We start from the raw sequence: 15,558 nt of genomic DNA on the forward strand, positions 1-15,558 counted from the left end.
ATTAGCAAAACAAGTGTTCTCTGCCAGGTTGGCAGGAAAACGACCCAGAGGAAGATATAGGTGGATTGATACGGTACAAAGTGCCTTAGATGATAGAAATATAAGATCTGATAATATTGGAGTCTTGACAAGTAATAGACTGATTTGGAGGAAAATTGTAGATAAGAAGTTAGTAATGATGTAAATTTTTCATGTAGTACTATCATATCCTGTACACCCCTTGAGGGTACATGTCAAGAATTTGATGACGATGATCTTTCTGATTCTTACATTCACTCACCTCTGGATTTTAATTTTTATAATTTCATACTCATGTAGTTCTCTTCTTTCTTATGTCTCCTATTACTATTTGCATTTGTAATTTTTTTGTGTTGTTGGTTGTTTTTCTGTGCTTTATGCATGGTTCCTGCCAATTCTTTGTGCTCTGTTTCGTGCCATTTGACTATCATTTCATTTGTATTCTGGGATACCTATATCTCTAAATTCATTATAGCAAACCTTGAGCTATAACAAATTAATTTTATGGTCTCAATGTGTTTGCTACATTGAGCATCTACTGTAGAAAGGATATTCACTCTAATTTGGTTTTAATCATTCGATTTATACTAAAAGTGAATGAATCCAAGAATGAAATTTCAGTCTGTTCACCTAGAGCAGCTTTGTGCAGAGACAGTCATGTTGTTATGTTCTTATGAATTTCATGAAACTATCTAAAATAATTAAGTAGGATTACATGATTATCACACTATCTTCACTGGACACGTAGTTTTTGAAACAAAAATATACAAGTTGATTTCTACAGTTAAAAAAAAAAATCAAAAATATATAAAATTGTACTTACCATATAAGTGTTTTGGTTTGTATTGGAATTTGGTCCACTTAATGGTCTCGGATTTCTATATCCTTGATCCTGGTTTGTTGTAGTACCAGAAGTGTGAGATCGCAGAGGTCCCCAGGAACCCACAGCTGCTTGAGAGCCATATGCAGACTGTTGAGACTTTTCATATTGATTCCAGCGATCAGTGGATACTATGTTAGCATTCCGGTTAAACAGTGAGGATCCTCGACTTTCAGATACTTGGCTATCTTGAGTATATGATGGCCGCAAGTTATCCCAACTGCTGTCTTGATTATGTGATGGCTGATAATCATCTCGGTTGTTTGGGGCTCTTTGGCGATTTGAAGGCCTTCGATCTGATTGACCTAGATTTCCCTGAGACCGTCGGTCATCTTTATCTGAAGGTCTTCGAATGTTTTGGCCATTTGAAGCCCATCGATTATTTTGGTGATCTGAAGGTCTGCGACTGTTGTTTTGATTATTTGAAGCCCATCGACTGTTTTGGTGATCTGAAGGTCTACGACTGTTCTGGCTATTTGAAGACCACCGATTATCTCTGTTATTTGATGACTGCTGATGTTCCCGAATATTTGAAGAAAAATGGCCATCATTGCTGCCTGAAGACCAACGGCTGGGATAGTCTCTTAAAAATAAACACAAATATTATTAAATGCGATCGTATTTAATCACATGAGTACTGTAGTGTGAGACAATTTAACTTAGCAAATTATATGCAAGATTAGCTTAAAATGTAAACGCATCCAAACTGTTTTATAGTATTGCATCATTTCATCTGTAAAGTTTTCCATGTTTACCAAGTAATTTCTTATGGGAAAACTTCCCACCCTTACAATCATTTATTGATGCAGCACTCATCACTACCTCTGGCAATCCATTCCACTCATTCACTCTCTTCAAGAGGATAAGAGAGGCTTAGCATCTCTTATCCTTTTACATGCATACAGTGTACTAAACCATTTTAGTGACATATGTTCTATCATACCCTTCTTTCCAGCTTATCAGCCAAACTTTGTAATCCACAAACCTTTGTGGATTACAAAGGTTAATTTCTTATGGGAAAACTTCTCACCCTTACAATCATTTATTGATGCAGCACTCATCACTACCTCTGGCAATCCATTCCACTCATTCACTCTCTTCAAGAGGATAAGAGAGGCTTAGCATCTCTTATCCTTTTACATGCATACAGTGTACTAAACCATTTTAGTGACATATGTTCTATCATACCCTTCTTTCCAGCTTATCAGCCAAACTTTGTAATCCACAAACCTTTAATCTATCCTCAAAGGGAGAACCCTACAGACTCATCATTTTAGTCACTCAATTCTGAATCCTCTCTACCACTTTCTCATTACCAAGAAACCAGGCAACCAAATCTGTGCATGCGAATCTAGATGTGTTCTTCATCATTACATTCCACTATTATCATGTAGCACAGTATGTAGTCTTTTTTTTTTTTTAATCCAAAATTGGTAGTCTATGTAAATTAGACTGCATTCAAACTAGATGGCAAAGAACTGGATATTCTCTCTTTAATTTTGAATTATAAGGAATTTTCAACTAAAGGTCTCATATAGGGGTGGCAGAGTTTCCCCTCTGGGAAACTCAGGTTTTCCATTCCACAAAACAGGCAAAATCTGTGGAATGAACCGTATGAGAACAGGTTGAGGATTTGTGGGTTGCAAAAATTGGTTGATAGGCAGAGGAGGGGAGATATGATTGAGACATTCAAATTACTGAAGGGTTTCTATAAAATTAATTCAGAAGATATTTTTGAGTACAGGGCTGGTTGTGGGAGGACTAGGGGACATCCATGGAAACTGGGCAAAAGTGTGGTTAGTAAAGGTGTTAGAGCTGGATTCTTTACTTTTAGAGTAGTGAATGAGTGGAATGCGCTCCCTGAGTCTGTGGTGGATGCTGTGACAGTGAATGAGTTTATGAATATGATTTGGGGCCTCCCTCGATGAGTCCAATGACTCCTTGGAGTTGCCCATAATAATAGTAATAATAATAATAGTAATAAAATGATGAGAAGACCACACACAATAAATACACTGCACCAGAGATGTGCCTGTCATAATTCAGAACCAAAACACTAAAATTATTCCCATTATCAGTAATATACAAACTAAACAGAGTGATCCAAGAACAAAACATTGTAGCATACAACTGGTCATCTGCCTTCTTGATTTAACTCACCATACAAGGCTGAACTTTTGCTATAAAGACTTTATTGCTCATTTTACAACATGTTAATATCCCCTTCAAAGTAGTCTGAAACAATTGAAAGCTGTTTCAGTTGAAACAAATCTAAAAGCACACCCTAACTCAACATCACCAGAGTTAAAGATCAGTACTATCAACATAAGAAGCCTGAATGGCAAAGAAATGGAGCTAGCTGAGGAATTAGATAAGTACCTGATTGACATAATAGGGGTGACTGAAAAAAAAAGACAAAAACTGGTGAGATCTTTCTGAGCAATAAATACAAAATGTTATATTCAGGCAATAACAATCAAGGAAAATAAGGAGTAGCCATAGTATTCAACACAAAATACGAGGCCAATCCTCTTGAATTGCAGCCAATCTCAAGTAGAATGATGTGGGCAAATACCAGAATGGGGAATTGGACAATAAGACTTATTTGTTCCTATTCCCACAGAAGGTTCTACTAAGGTAGAAATGGAGGAATTTTTTGAGGCTTTAGAAAAAGCAACTGACACAATGAAAAGGGAAAAGTTTGTCCTTGTTGAGAATCTAAATAGCAGAGTAGGAAATGATTATCAGACATACAAAAATATTTCGGGAAAATTTGGAGAAAAGAGCAAAGCTAATAATAATGGCAAATATCTGTTGGATTTCTGCTCAGGACATGGACTGGTTATTAATAACAGCATGTTCCAACATAAAAATGTGCACAAATTCACATGGAGAGAAGAGGCAAGGAATAAGAAAAGTCTCATTGACTATGTTATTGTTGATAGCGATGTTTTCTCCCTGCTGCAGGACACCAGAGTGTACAGAGGATTTGAAATTGGAAGTGATCACTATTTAGTCTTGAGCAGGATAAAACTGAATTTCATATCGAAAAGAATAACATGCAAGAAAGTTTTAAAGCGAATAAAAGTTGACCAACTCTCAGATGTGAACTGTAGACTAAAACACACAAAACTTATTGAAGAAAAAATGAAAGAGTTTGAGAACAGGAACCAAACCTTGGAGATTCAGCCAGAGAGGCATGTGGGGAGGTTGTCTGCAAGAATAGAAAAATCAGAACTCCATGATGGACACAGGAAGTTAAAGAGGCAGTGAAGGAAAAGAATAAAACCATATCAAAAGTTCCTGGCAAATAAGTCAGCTTGTGCTCTTAGGAAATACAGAGACAAATGTAAGAAAGCTAAATACTGTGTAAAACTAGCTAAACAAAAGTCATGGAAGATTTTTGTAAAGAACATAGAAAATAAATATCAAGAAGGTGGCAAGATATTCTGAGGTTGTTGAAGAAGCTCAGAAATGGAGTTGAAAGTGCTGCAAAAGGAATCAGAGATGACAAAGGTGACATGAAAACTGGAGGAAAACGATATCCTTGAAGTATGGAGTAATTGAGTAATTACGTAATTACTCCATAAAAAAATTGCTAAATGAAACAAGCAGTGATAGCAGTGAGGAATACATATCCATACTTGAAATAGAAAAAGCCATCAATAGCATGAAATGGAGTAGATGATATTCAACCAGAATATCATCTACTCCAGCGCACTGCATAGTGAAGAGGGCCTGGACAGACGGACGAATTCCCGATGATTGGAGTATAGCTCTTATAGTACCCATATATAAAAAGGGAAATAAAACTGAATGTGAGAATTACAGAGGAATTTCCCTACTGAGTGTTCCTGGCAAGATTTATGCAAGTATACTTGAGAAACGGTTGAGAAGAATTGGGGAAGAAAAGCTTGGTGAAAAACAAGCTGGATTCAGGCCAAATAGAGGCTGTCGGGATCAGATCTTCACTTTACGACAAATAGTTGAAAAAGCATGGGAATTAAACAAAGATCTGTATTTAAGTTTTGTCGATCTGGAAAGGGCATATGACAAGGTGCCAAGAGAGAAGCTATTCAATACTCTACAGTTATATGGTGTCAATGGGGCATTACATCAAGAATACTTAGTCTTTATTTGAGTTGTAAGTCAGCAGTTAGAATTGAAGGCAGTACAGGAAGATGATTTAATGTTAAATCTGGTGTGAGACAAGGATGTACATTATCCCCTCTGTTATTCATTATCTATATGGATCACATCATGAAGGAAAGTGGTATTAAAAATGATATCAGAATTGGAGATGTTAATGTCAGCTCTTTGCTTTATGCAGATGATGCTATACTTCTAAATAAATCTGCTACAAGTTTGCAAGATTCCTTGACTAAATTAAATAACTGTTGTAATAGATATGGTATGAAGGTCAGCAATAAAAAGACAAAGACAATGAAAATAGGCAGAATCGTTGAAAATGTCAACTGCATTGTGAACGGAGAACCTGTGGAACAAGTAAAACATGTCAGCTACTTAGGCACGATTTTTAGTGAAGATGGTAAATTAAATATGGAAATAGATAACAGAATCATCAAAGCTGGTATGGTAGAAGTCAATTGAATAAATTCATATGGAATAAGAGAGAAATTAGTCGCAACACTAAATTAGCTGTATACAAGACAGTGTTCAAACCATTTTTAACTTATGGATCTGAGAGCTGGGTCAGAAGTAAAACACTTGACCAAAGACAAGAGACAGCAGATATGAGAGTCCTGAGAAAGATTATAGGCGTGAACAGATGGCATCAATGGCAGTATTGTAAAAAACGAGGATATTAGGAAAGAACCTGGCATTATCAGCATCCAGGAATGCGTTAGCAGAGCTAATCTCAGGTGGTATGGACACTTAAACAGAACGGGCGAGGAAAGATTAGCAAAACAAGTGTTCTCTGCCTGGTTGGCAGGAAAATGCCCCAGAGGAAAACCAAGATATAGGCAGATTGATACGGTACAGTGTCTTAGACGATAGAAATATAAGATCTGATAATGTTGGAGTATTGATAAGTAACATACTGATTTGGAGGAAAATTGTAGATGGGAAATTAGTAATGATGTAAATTTTTCATGTAGTACTATCATATCCTGTACACCCCTTGAGGATACCTGTCAGGAATTTGATGACGATGATGATAATAATCCCGTTCAAAGTAGTCTCCTCTACTGGTGATACACCATTCCCAATGTTTCTTCCATTCTTAGAATGCTTCCTGGAATGCACGCAGTTCACTTATAGCATTTTCCTGAATCTCCTCTATGGTTTGTAAATGATGTCCTTTCAAAGTGATTTTAAGTTTGGGAAACAGGAGAAAGTTCTGCTTGGGCTGTCTGGAGAACAGGATGGATGGGGCACAATGGTTATCTGATGTTTTGCCATATAACTGTGGATGAGGAATGCATATTGTTGTACCAGGAAGTTTTAGCACATTTGAGGGATGCTGTGTGCAGGAGGAGGCCCAAAATTGTGGGAAAACCAGACTTGTACCATGTGTGTCACCACAACCATCTGACTGGTACAAATTCATAATGGGCAATGCCTCTCCAATCAAAAAACACAACCAACATCATCTTGTTCTTTGACCGACTCACCTGTGCTTTTTTTGGTCGCAGAGACCCTTTTCCCACCTGCTGAGATGATTGGTTAAGCAATTGAAATGTCTCTGTAAAATTTTTACCAAGTTTGCAGCAAAATTTCGCGCGCGCACACGCTGTACTTCTTCAAGCTCTTTCATTGTCATTAATCCAACGAACAGCTTGTGCATGTAACTTGACGACTAATGTTCATAGTAGAATGGGGGAAAATGGCAGTTTGTTGTCAAAACCTGCCGCTGGGTGCACTCAGTAGCCACAGCGTGCTCTTTGTGCCGGTTAGAGCGCTATTTAAAAAGTTCAGTCTTTTTTGAACACCCCTCATATATCACTCTGATGACCAGCCACCAATACTTCTATTCCATGTCATCACCTTCAAAAGTGCACCCTTATATGCTCCAATTTTCCTAATAAAGTTTCATGTGATAACCTGGCAAATACCTTTGCGAAGTCTAGAATTATTTCTTGTAGAAAGGAAGTAAATTGCTAAGACCATAACTCTGCTCACCCTTGAATTATATCACCACCCAATTTCTTCAGTACCTTAACTACCACTTCAGAGATCAGTCTATAAATTTCTACTTGTCTTGGAGCCTTGCTCACGTAATGGACCCTTATTCCACACTCTCAGGAACCTGTCGATGCTGATACTGAAATTAACCACCCAAGCCATGGTGAGTGAAATATATCTAAAACTATGTATCCATGTAATTTCAATGGTATACTTCGCATGTATGTTTTTCATAATGGTATGGTGGTCAAAGAGCCTGGTTAGGGGCACCGCCACTTACACTTTCTTGTCATACACAGGCCATTGGTAATGGTGTGATAATGAAACGAAGTTGTGAAAGTGGAGGTGCAATAATGAAATTGCAATGCAAATTCATATCCTAAACACTTATAAGTTCAATTTACCTTTATTTTTGCATTAATCTCTATCATATCAGTCACTGCATTATCTCCACCTAGATGATATATACCATTGCAAAGTGATCACTCAGTAATTCAATTATGTCTTCTGCTTTTCTTACCTCCCTATCGACTTTATTAATTAAAGTTATCTTTCATTATTATTATTCTTCCATTTACTTTCTTTGCTGTTAAACAACACTTTGGGATTTCCCTCAATCTGATTTTGTCTTCCTTACAATGCTAGTCACCATTCTCGTCTGCACCTTGCAGTGTTCATGAATTTTGTGATTACATTTCTTTTTATAAACTCTGCAACATTTTTGTAGCTTCCACCCCCTCAACCCATCTGGGAGACAAAGTGTCTACCCTGATTATGGGCAAATCCTCTAATGTGACACCAGATCTAGTACATTCAAACCCTGGATGTTCTCCATCACACTGTTTTAGAATTAACAGCTGCATAAATTTTTTTTTTTCCCCTCAAGTGTCATTCAGTTTCCATAGTTGGAGTTCACCATAACAATTATGTCTTCTATACTCATTGAGGTAATCTGCTGATACATATCATCTATACCTCCCGCCCTTCACAATCCCTAGCTAATAGCAGCAACTGATCACATATTTCATCCTCTTGGCTTTTATCTCACACCAGACAGCCTTAAATGTGCTGCTTCTTTCAATTTACTTTCTGCTGAACTGCTCATTAGTTGCTATCATGCTATCATCAGCCATTTCCATCTCCCAGACCCTGTTTCCCCTATTCTCCTTGAAAATATAATATTTCTTATATTTTATCCTGTAATTCTTTCCTATAAGAATAAATAATACTTTATGTCTCATTGATGCCTACGTTTAGTGAATTTGAAGCTAAAAAAGCATTTAGTATAGACGAAATGCATCATCCTATTGGGCCCACACATACCCCTGTATCTTTTAATGACTGTCCCAGATTCAGATTTGGAACACGAGAAACTACATTCTGCATTCCTTGATCTTTCCCATTCTCACTTGTTCCTGCTAAAGGTATAACTTGCATGCTTGCCTGTACCCATACCACCCCAGTTTTCCTGATTTCACAAACTACTCACAGAACAAAACTTTCTCCAGACATCTAACTCTTGGCAGCTTATCAGCCATATTCTTTTGCTTATCAGGATTCACTATAGAAATGTAAAAACCACACCCATTCCTCTTACAACCTACATACTGACTCATCTGAAATCACACCATCATCATCATCAAATTCCTGCCATGTACCCTCAAGGGGCGTACAGGATATGATAGTACTACATGAAAAATTGACATCATTACTAACTTCCTATCTACAATTTTCCTCCAAATCAGTCTATTACCTGTCAAGACTCCAACACTATCAGATCTTATATTTCTATCTTCTAAGGCACTTTTTACCATATCTATCCATCCATCTTCTTCTGGGACTTTTTCCTGGCAACCTGGCAGAGAACACTTGTTTTGCTAATCTTTCCTCACCCATCCTGTATTGAGATTAGCTCTGCTAATGCATTCCCAGATGCTGACAATGTCAAGTTCTTTCCTAATATCCTCATTTTTAATATGATATTGCCATTGATGCCACCTGTTCATGCCCTAATCTTTCTCAGGACTCTCATATATGCGATCTCTATTCTTTGGTCAACTGTTTTACTTCTAACCCAGCTCTCAGATCCACGAGTTAAAATTGGTTTAAACACTGCCTTGTATACAGCTAATTTCTCTCTTATTCCATATAAATTTATTCAGTTGACTTCCTACCATACTAGCTTTGTTGATTCTGTTGTCTATTTCCATATTTAATTTACCATCTTCACTAAAAAGCGTGCCTAAGTAGCTGAAATGTTTTACTTGTTCTCTAGGTTTTCCATTCACAATGCAGTTGATATTTTCAATATCTTTGTCTTGTTATTGTTGACCTTCATACCATATCTATTACAACAGTTATTCAATTTATCAGGAAATCTTGCAGACTTGTAGCGGATTTATTTAGAAGTATAGCATCATTCACATAAAGCAAAGAGCTGACATTAACATCATCAATTTTGATATCAGGTTTAACACCACTTTCCTTGATAATGTGATCCATATAGATAATGAATAACAGAAGGGATAATGTACATCCTTGTACATTATCTGTACAGATCTTTGTTATATTCCCATGATTTCTCAACTATTTTGTTGTAAAGTGAAGATCTGATCCTGACAGCCTCTATTTGGCTTGGATCTAGCTTGTTCTTCACCAAGCTTCTCTTCCACAATCATTCTCAACCGTTTCTCAAGTATACTGGCATAAATCTTACCAGGAATACTCAGTAGAGAAATACCTCTGTAATTCTCACATTCAGTTTTATTTCCCTTTTTATATATGGGTACTATGAGAGCTCTACTCCAATCGTCGAATTCGTCCCTCTGAACCATGCAGTGCAGTCAATGTAAGACTTTTATACCTCCATACTTGAGCATTTCTGGTTGAATATCATCTATTCTAGCTGCCTTTTTTCTACTTCAAGTATGGATATGTATTCCTGACTGCTATGACTGCTTGTTTCATTTAGCAATTTTTTAAGTAATTACTCTATACTTCAAGGATATCGTTTTTCTCCAGTTTTCATGTCACCTTTGTCATCTCTGATTCCTTTTTACAGCACTTTCCTTACAAAAATCTTCCATGACTTTTGTTTAGCTAGTTTTACACAATATTTAGCTTTCTTACATTTGTCTCTGTATTTTCTAAGAGCACAAACTGACTTATTTGCCAGGAACTTTTGATATGGTTTCTTCTTTTCCTTCACTGCCTCTTTAACTTCCTGTGTCCATCATGGAGTTCTGATTTTTCTATCCTTGCAGACAACCTCCCCACATGCCTCTCTGGCTGAATTTCAAAGGTTTGGTTCCTGTTCTCAAACTCTTTCATTTTTTCTTCAATAAGTTTTGTGTGTTTTAGTCTACAGTTCACATCTGAGAGTTGGTCAACTTTTATTCGCTTTAAAACTTTCTTGCATGTTATTCTTTTCGATATGAAATTCAGTTTTATCCTGCTCAAGACTAAACAGTGATCACTTCCAATTTCAAATCCTCTGTACACTCTGGTGTCCTGCAGCAGGGAGAAAACATCACTATCAACAATAACATAGTCAATGAGACTTTTCTTATTCCTTGCCTCTTCTCTCCATGTGAATTTGTGCACATTGTTATGTTGGAACATGGTATTAGTAATAACCAGTCCATGTCCTGAGCAGAAATCCAACAGATATTTGCCATTATTATTAGCTTGCTCTTTTCTCCAAATTTTCCCAAAATATTTTTGTATGTCTGACAATCATTTCCTAGTCTGCTATTTAGATCCCCAACAAGGACCAACTTTTCCTTTTTCATTGTGTCAGTTGCTTTTTCTAAAGCCTCAAAAAAATCCTCTACCTTAGTAGAACCTTCTGTGGGACCATAGGCACAAATAAGTCTCATTGTCCAGTTCTCCCATTTTGATATTTGCCCACATTAGTCTACTTGAGATTGGCTGCCATTCAAGAAGATTAGCCTCGTATTTTGTGTTGAATACTATGGCTACTCCTTATTTTCCTTGATTGTTATTGCCTGAATATAACATTTTGTATTTATTGCTCAGAAAGATCTCACCAGTTTTTGTCTTTTTTTTTCAGTCACCCCTATTATGTCAATCAGGTACTTATCTAATTCCTCAGCTAGCTCCATTTCTTTGCCATTCAGGCTTCTTATGTTGATAGTACTGATCTTGAACTCTGGTGATGTTGAGTTGGGGTGTGTTTTAAGATTCGTTCCAGTAGCTGACTTTTGTGCTGGTTTCCTGGCAAAAACAATAGGGGCCTTGTTTAACTGGGCGATACCCCAGCTGGCATCAATTTCTGTCACGTTGTCAATATTTTGGTTGAAGCCAATAAGAATACAATTTGGTCAGCTAAATCCCAAATTGCCAGCCAATCCTTGTTCATTCAGTATCCAGGTAGAGTATCCACCTAACAGGGTGCACCACAAGAAGATGAGGATTGGACATTAGATGTGAAAACACTGCGTTTTAAATTTGCTCATAAATGAAAGTGCTTGTACAGATGTTTAGTCCTATAAATGTATATAAACTTCAGTTCATTCACCAAAATGAACTAGATTCAGAGAGCAACAGATTACATAAATTCAGAAACTGTGAACTCAATGAATTGCATCCAGTGAATACTGAAAAAAATAAAAATAAGCCTTGTAGTCCAAAAACTGAAGGTTTAATGTTTTTTTGTTAGGACTTTTTTTACTAATAATTTCTGACCAGAAACTCCTTTTACGTGTCCTAATATAAAAGATATTAAGTAAGTTGAATTATAAGGAATTTTAAATTTTTCCAAGAACTGCATATAAGGGAATGCTACTTTGAACTCTTGAAGGGATACAGTTACTCTTTTAGTATGACAGTGACTGCCTTAAACAAATATAAGGTCTTGGACTAGTATTTGGATACCTTTCATGGGAGTAGTTAGTGTACAAGATAATCTGGTCTTGAGGATTCCATCTGTGTTCTGAGTTTGAGGGCAATATTGAATAAAACTTTGTTTCGCTGTGCTGGATTACATACAAATTAGCTTGTAAAATGAGTTACAAGACTCCTGTTTCAATGAACTGAGATTTGACTTTATGTCCAAATCCTTTGAATCAGGCTACAAGACACTTGTATAATCATACATTTAAGCATTAAGTTTCTCATGGATTATCTTCACTCTATCATTAAAATGTGCTCGCAACTGCATTTATTCTGGATATTTTATGATTGGTTACCTTACCTCATTTAATGTTTTTAATTTCTCTGTACACTCAATAGTACTCTTGTTATCAATATATTATCTCTGTGCATCAGTGATTGCTTTGTGGCATTCATTACTCTTACTTCTCTCCTTCCAGGTAGCTTCACCATTGTTAGCCATCTTGATAATGTTCAGTCTAGAATCTGTGCAATGCTTTTCTGATGGTTGCTGTTTAAGTTACTTTTAAATATAACTTAGTTTTCCTACATTTCTTAATTTCCTTGACTGCTTAATTAACTTCTTGAGTTTGAGAATGTTCTTTTCTATATTTAAAGACATATGTTACCTTTACTGAATCACAATCCATGTTTACTTTGGATTTTGCCATTCAGTGGTTAAGCTGCTGCTCTTGTTTTAATCATGGCCTAAAATTCATCTATACTCTCATATCCAAAAGCTGTCCAGATTTTATTCTTTGATTCCTTTTAAAACTTCCTTTTTTTTTCAATGTAATACTCATTTTTATCTTACTCAGGAAAATAGATGGTGATTACCTCCTGTTCCAAATCCTTGGCATTTTTGATTAGTCTGAAGATATCACTATCAACAATAATGTAATTACTTGATTCATAAGGAGAACATACTTTTCTTGCATGTTCTTCTTATAAATTTTTATGCATCTCGGAACTTAATCCCTGTCACATGCAGAAATTGTGTCATAGTATTTACCATTATTATTAATCTTGTTTGCTCAAAATTTTTCCTAACCACTTCAAAGACATCTAGCATTAATTTCTTCACACTCACTTGTTTACAACTTAACCATTTGTCCACTTTTTCTTTATATCAATTTTTTTAAAATGATAACACAAAGAATTCCTCCACATCTGTTACAAGGTTTAATAAGAGAATGTGTGGTACAAAAACCTCCTTAAACAGGTAAACAAATAATGACTCGTCATTACTACTAGACCTTTTATTAATTATTTTTATTGAATTTTAATGAATCTAAAAATTTTGATCAATTCCAATCAACTTTCAGCAATTACAGAAACAGTTCAGTAATAGGTAGGTAAGTGCTTTCCTGATAAGTGAATAAAATGTGCAGTAAATACTCCCTTATGAGTGGAGGCATTCAGCTCTTACCTGATTGCATTAGACCTTTTTTCAGTTTCTTGTATATATTTTTGTTCTGCTAATTTGTTGGACTGTTCTCTATGTTCTAATTAAATTTTAGCTTAAGATGATATGTTAGATACAAGATATGGATTTTAATTAACTGTGGCTTGGATAATCAAGCTGCAACAGATGAATTTTATTTCATAAGTACTAAAAATATTAACAACATACCGTGAAGGAGGATGCTGTTCCCATCTACTTGATGGTGCCTTCCACACTTGCATACCTGATTTAAAAGACATAGATGAAGAAAAAGAACCTGAAATAATTATCACATCCATACATTGCAATGAAATTATACAAAACATCATCATCTTTGTAATGTAACTTTAAGAATATTATGATACATTAATATAATTAAGGATTATTAGCTTTTTACCAATAATTCTCTTTCATCTGATTATTTGTTCAGTGCCTAATTTTGAATCGCAACTACTTTTCTATCTTCTAAAGCAGTTATCGCTACATAGTTCATCATTCAATATCTTCATCATTCTCATTTCCCTATCATAGCTTACTACACCTGTTTTGCCACACTGACTGAAGTCACTTTTTTCTACACATTTAATATACTAACTGTACTTATTAATCATCATGCAAGGTATTGAAATTAAGTTCCTTTGGATTATGATTGTTAATTAGTTACTAAATAAGAGATTGTATCTCTTCCTACAGAAGATCAGCTGAATGCCTCATCTTTTAAAATGAAAATGATATATAATCCTGCCATCACAGATGACCTATGCTGCTGTATGAGGCAAATAGATATATTCCTATTGACATACTGTAGATGTATACAGATGAAGAACTTGTAGACTTTGAAACAGATGTTATAGTAAGCAATCAGTAGCCTGTCGTTTGTGACTCTGGTAAAAGACTGCATTGCCCCAAATCAACTGTGGGCAACATTATCAGCCAGTGGAAATAAGAGCATACCATCTTGGCAAAAATGAACAGGAAAGTTCAGAAAGCTAATATCAAAGGATGCTTAGAAAATAAGTATGAAAAGTATTAAAAGAAAGTATGAAAAGTTGTTTAGCAGTCTGATGTGGTAAAAAATCAAACCAGGCATTTAAAGAGTCTACAGGGGATTCAGGTTGGCAGAGGACACTATATAAACAGATGTGCAGTCTTCATTCCTACAGAAGATCAACTGAATGCTAGCCAAACACCAACTGCAGCAATTAACAGCTAATTACAATGGTATAAATAACACAACTATTCTTTACAGAGACAATGGATGTCTGTGATATGGAGAAATGAATCACACCCTTTTCCTATCAGATAGGCAACATTGCTGTGGCAGATGCCTGGAGAATGCCTTATGCTTGAGTGGACATCATCCCAACTGTGAATTTTAAAGTAGAGCTGTAATGGTGTGGAGCAGTTTCTTCTGGCATGGACTTGGACCTTTGGTTGTAATACCTTGAAGAATGAACACCAATGGTTAATGCAATATTTTCTATATTGTGTAGTTTTATGGAACAGTTCAGGTCTGTATTCTCTTATCATACTGCAGGTGCCATTGCAACAACATGGTGTGAGAAAAATGATAAAAAAACAAACAAACTAGAATGGACTGTCGCAATCCAAAAGAACACTATCAAGAAGAATTAGAAAATCAGGTGCAGACCAGATCAGTCTGAAATATCCAACTCATATTATTGCAAACTAGTGGCAAGTATGCCTAGAGGGAATGAAAGTGTGATCACAAGAAAAGGAGGTATGTTCACTTTAGGTTTTTTAACAATACAGTGTCCCAATACTTATTTCAATGTTGAAATAAGTGTTTTCACAAGTTAAATTTTGCATCATATTTAGATATAATAATGAATAATATAAACAATTCACAGGAAAAAATTGCACTGTGAATGGAATTGTTGTACAGTATTCACAGTCAGGGCTGGCGCTACCATTTAGGCAAACTAGGCAACTGCCTAGGGCGCAAAACTTCATGCTATGCTTTATTCATACTTTATTAAAATCAAAATTAAATAGTGACATATGATTCAGGTATCGATTCTTTTTCCTTATCCCTCACACATCACACTATTTAACTCCTGGTTCTTTTTTGTTCCTAACCGAAATGATTTGAACTTACCGCTATTTAAAATTCAGTTAAGATAAATATTTTAAAACTAACATTTTAAAATATTAA

At 35.8% G+C, this 15,558-nt stretch overlaps 1 protein-coding gene across 1 annotated transcript in view; it reads right to left on the minus strand.

The window, feature by feature from the left end:
- Positions 1–13,679, minus strand: part of LOC150102470 (uncharacterized) — a 29,322-nt gene extending 15,643 nt beyond the window's left edge. The window contains exons 1-2 of the mRNA XM_090399243.1: positions 13,572–13,679; positions 842–1,481 (exon numbers count right to left, since the gene is read on the minus strand). Of these exons, the coding sequence (XP_090255369.1) occupies positions 842–1,481; positions 13,572–13,642 (711 nt within the window). The 5' untranslated portion in view covers positions 13,643–13,679. The remainder of the gene's footprint in view (positions 1–841; positions 1,482–13,571) is intronic.
- Positions 13,680–15,558: the final 1,879 nt, after the last annotated feature.

This window comes from Typopeltis vanoorti, chromosome 10 (assembly GCF_054136105.1).
Source record: "Typopeltis vanoorti isolate ZY-2024b chromosome 10, IOZ_Tvanoo_1.0, whole genome shotgun sequence".
NCBI lineage: Eukaryota > Metazoa > Arthropoda > Arachnida > Uropygi > Thelyphonidae > Typopeltis > Typopeltis vanoorti.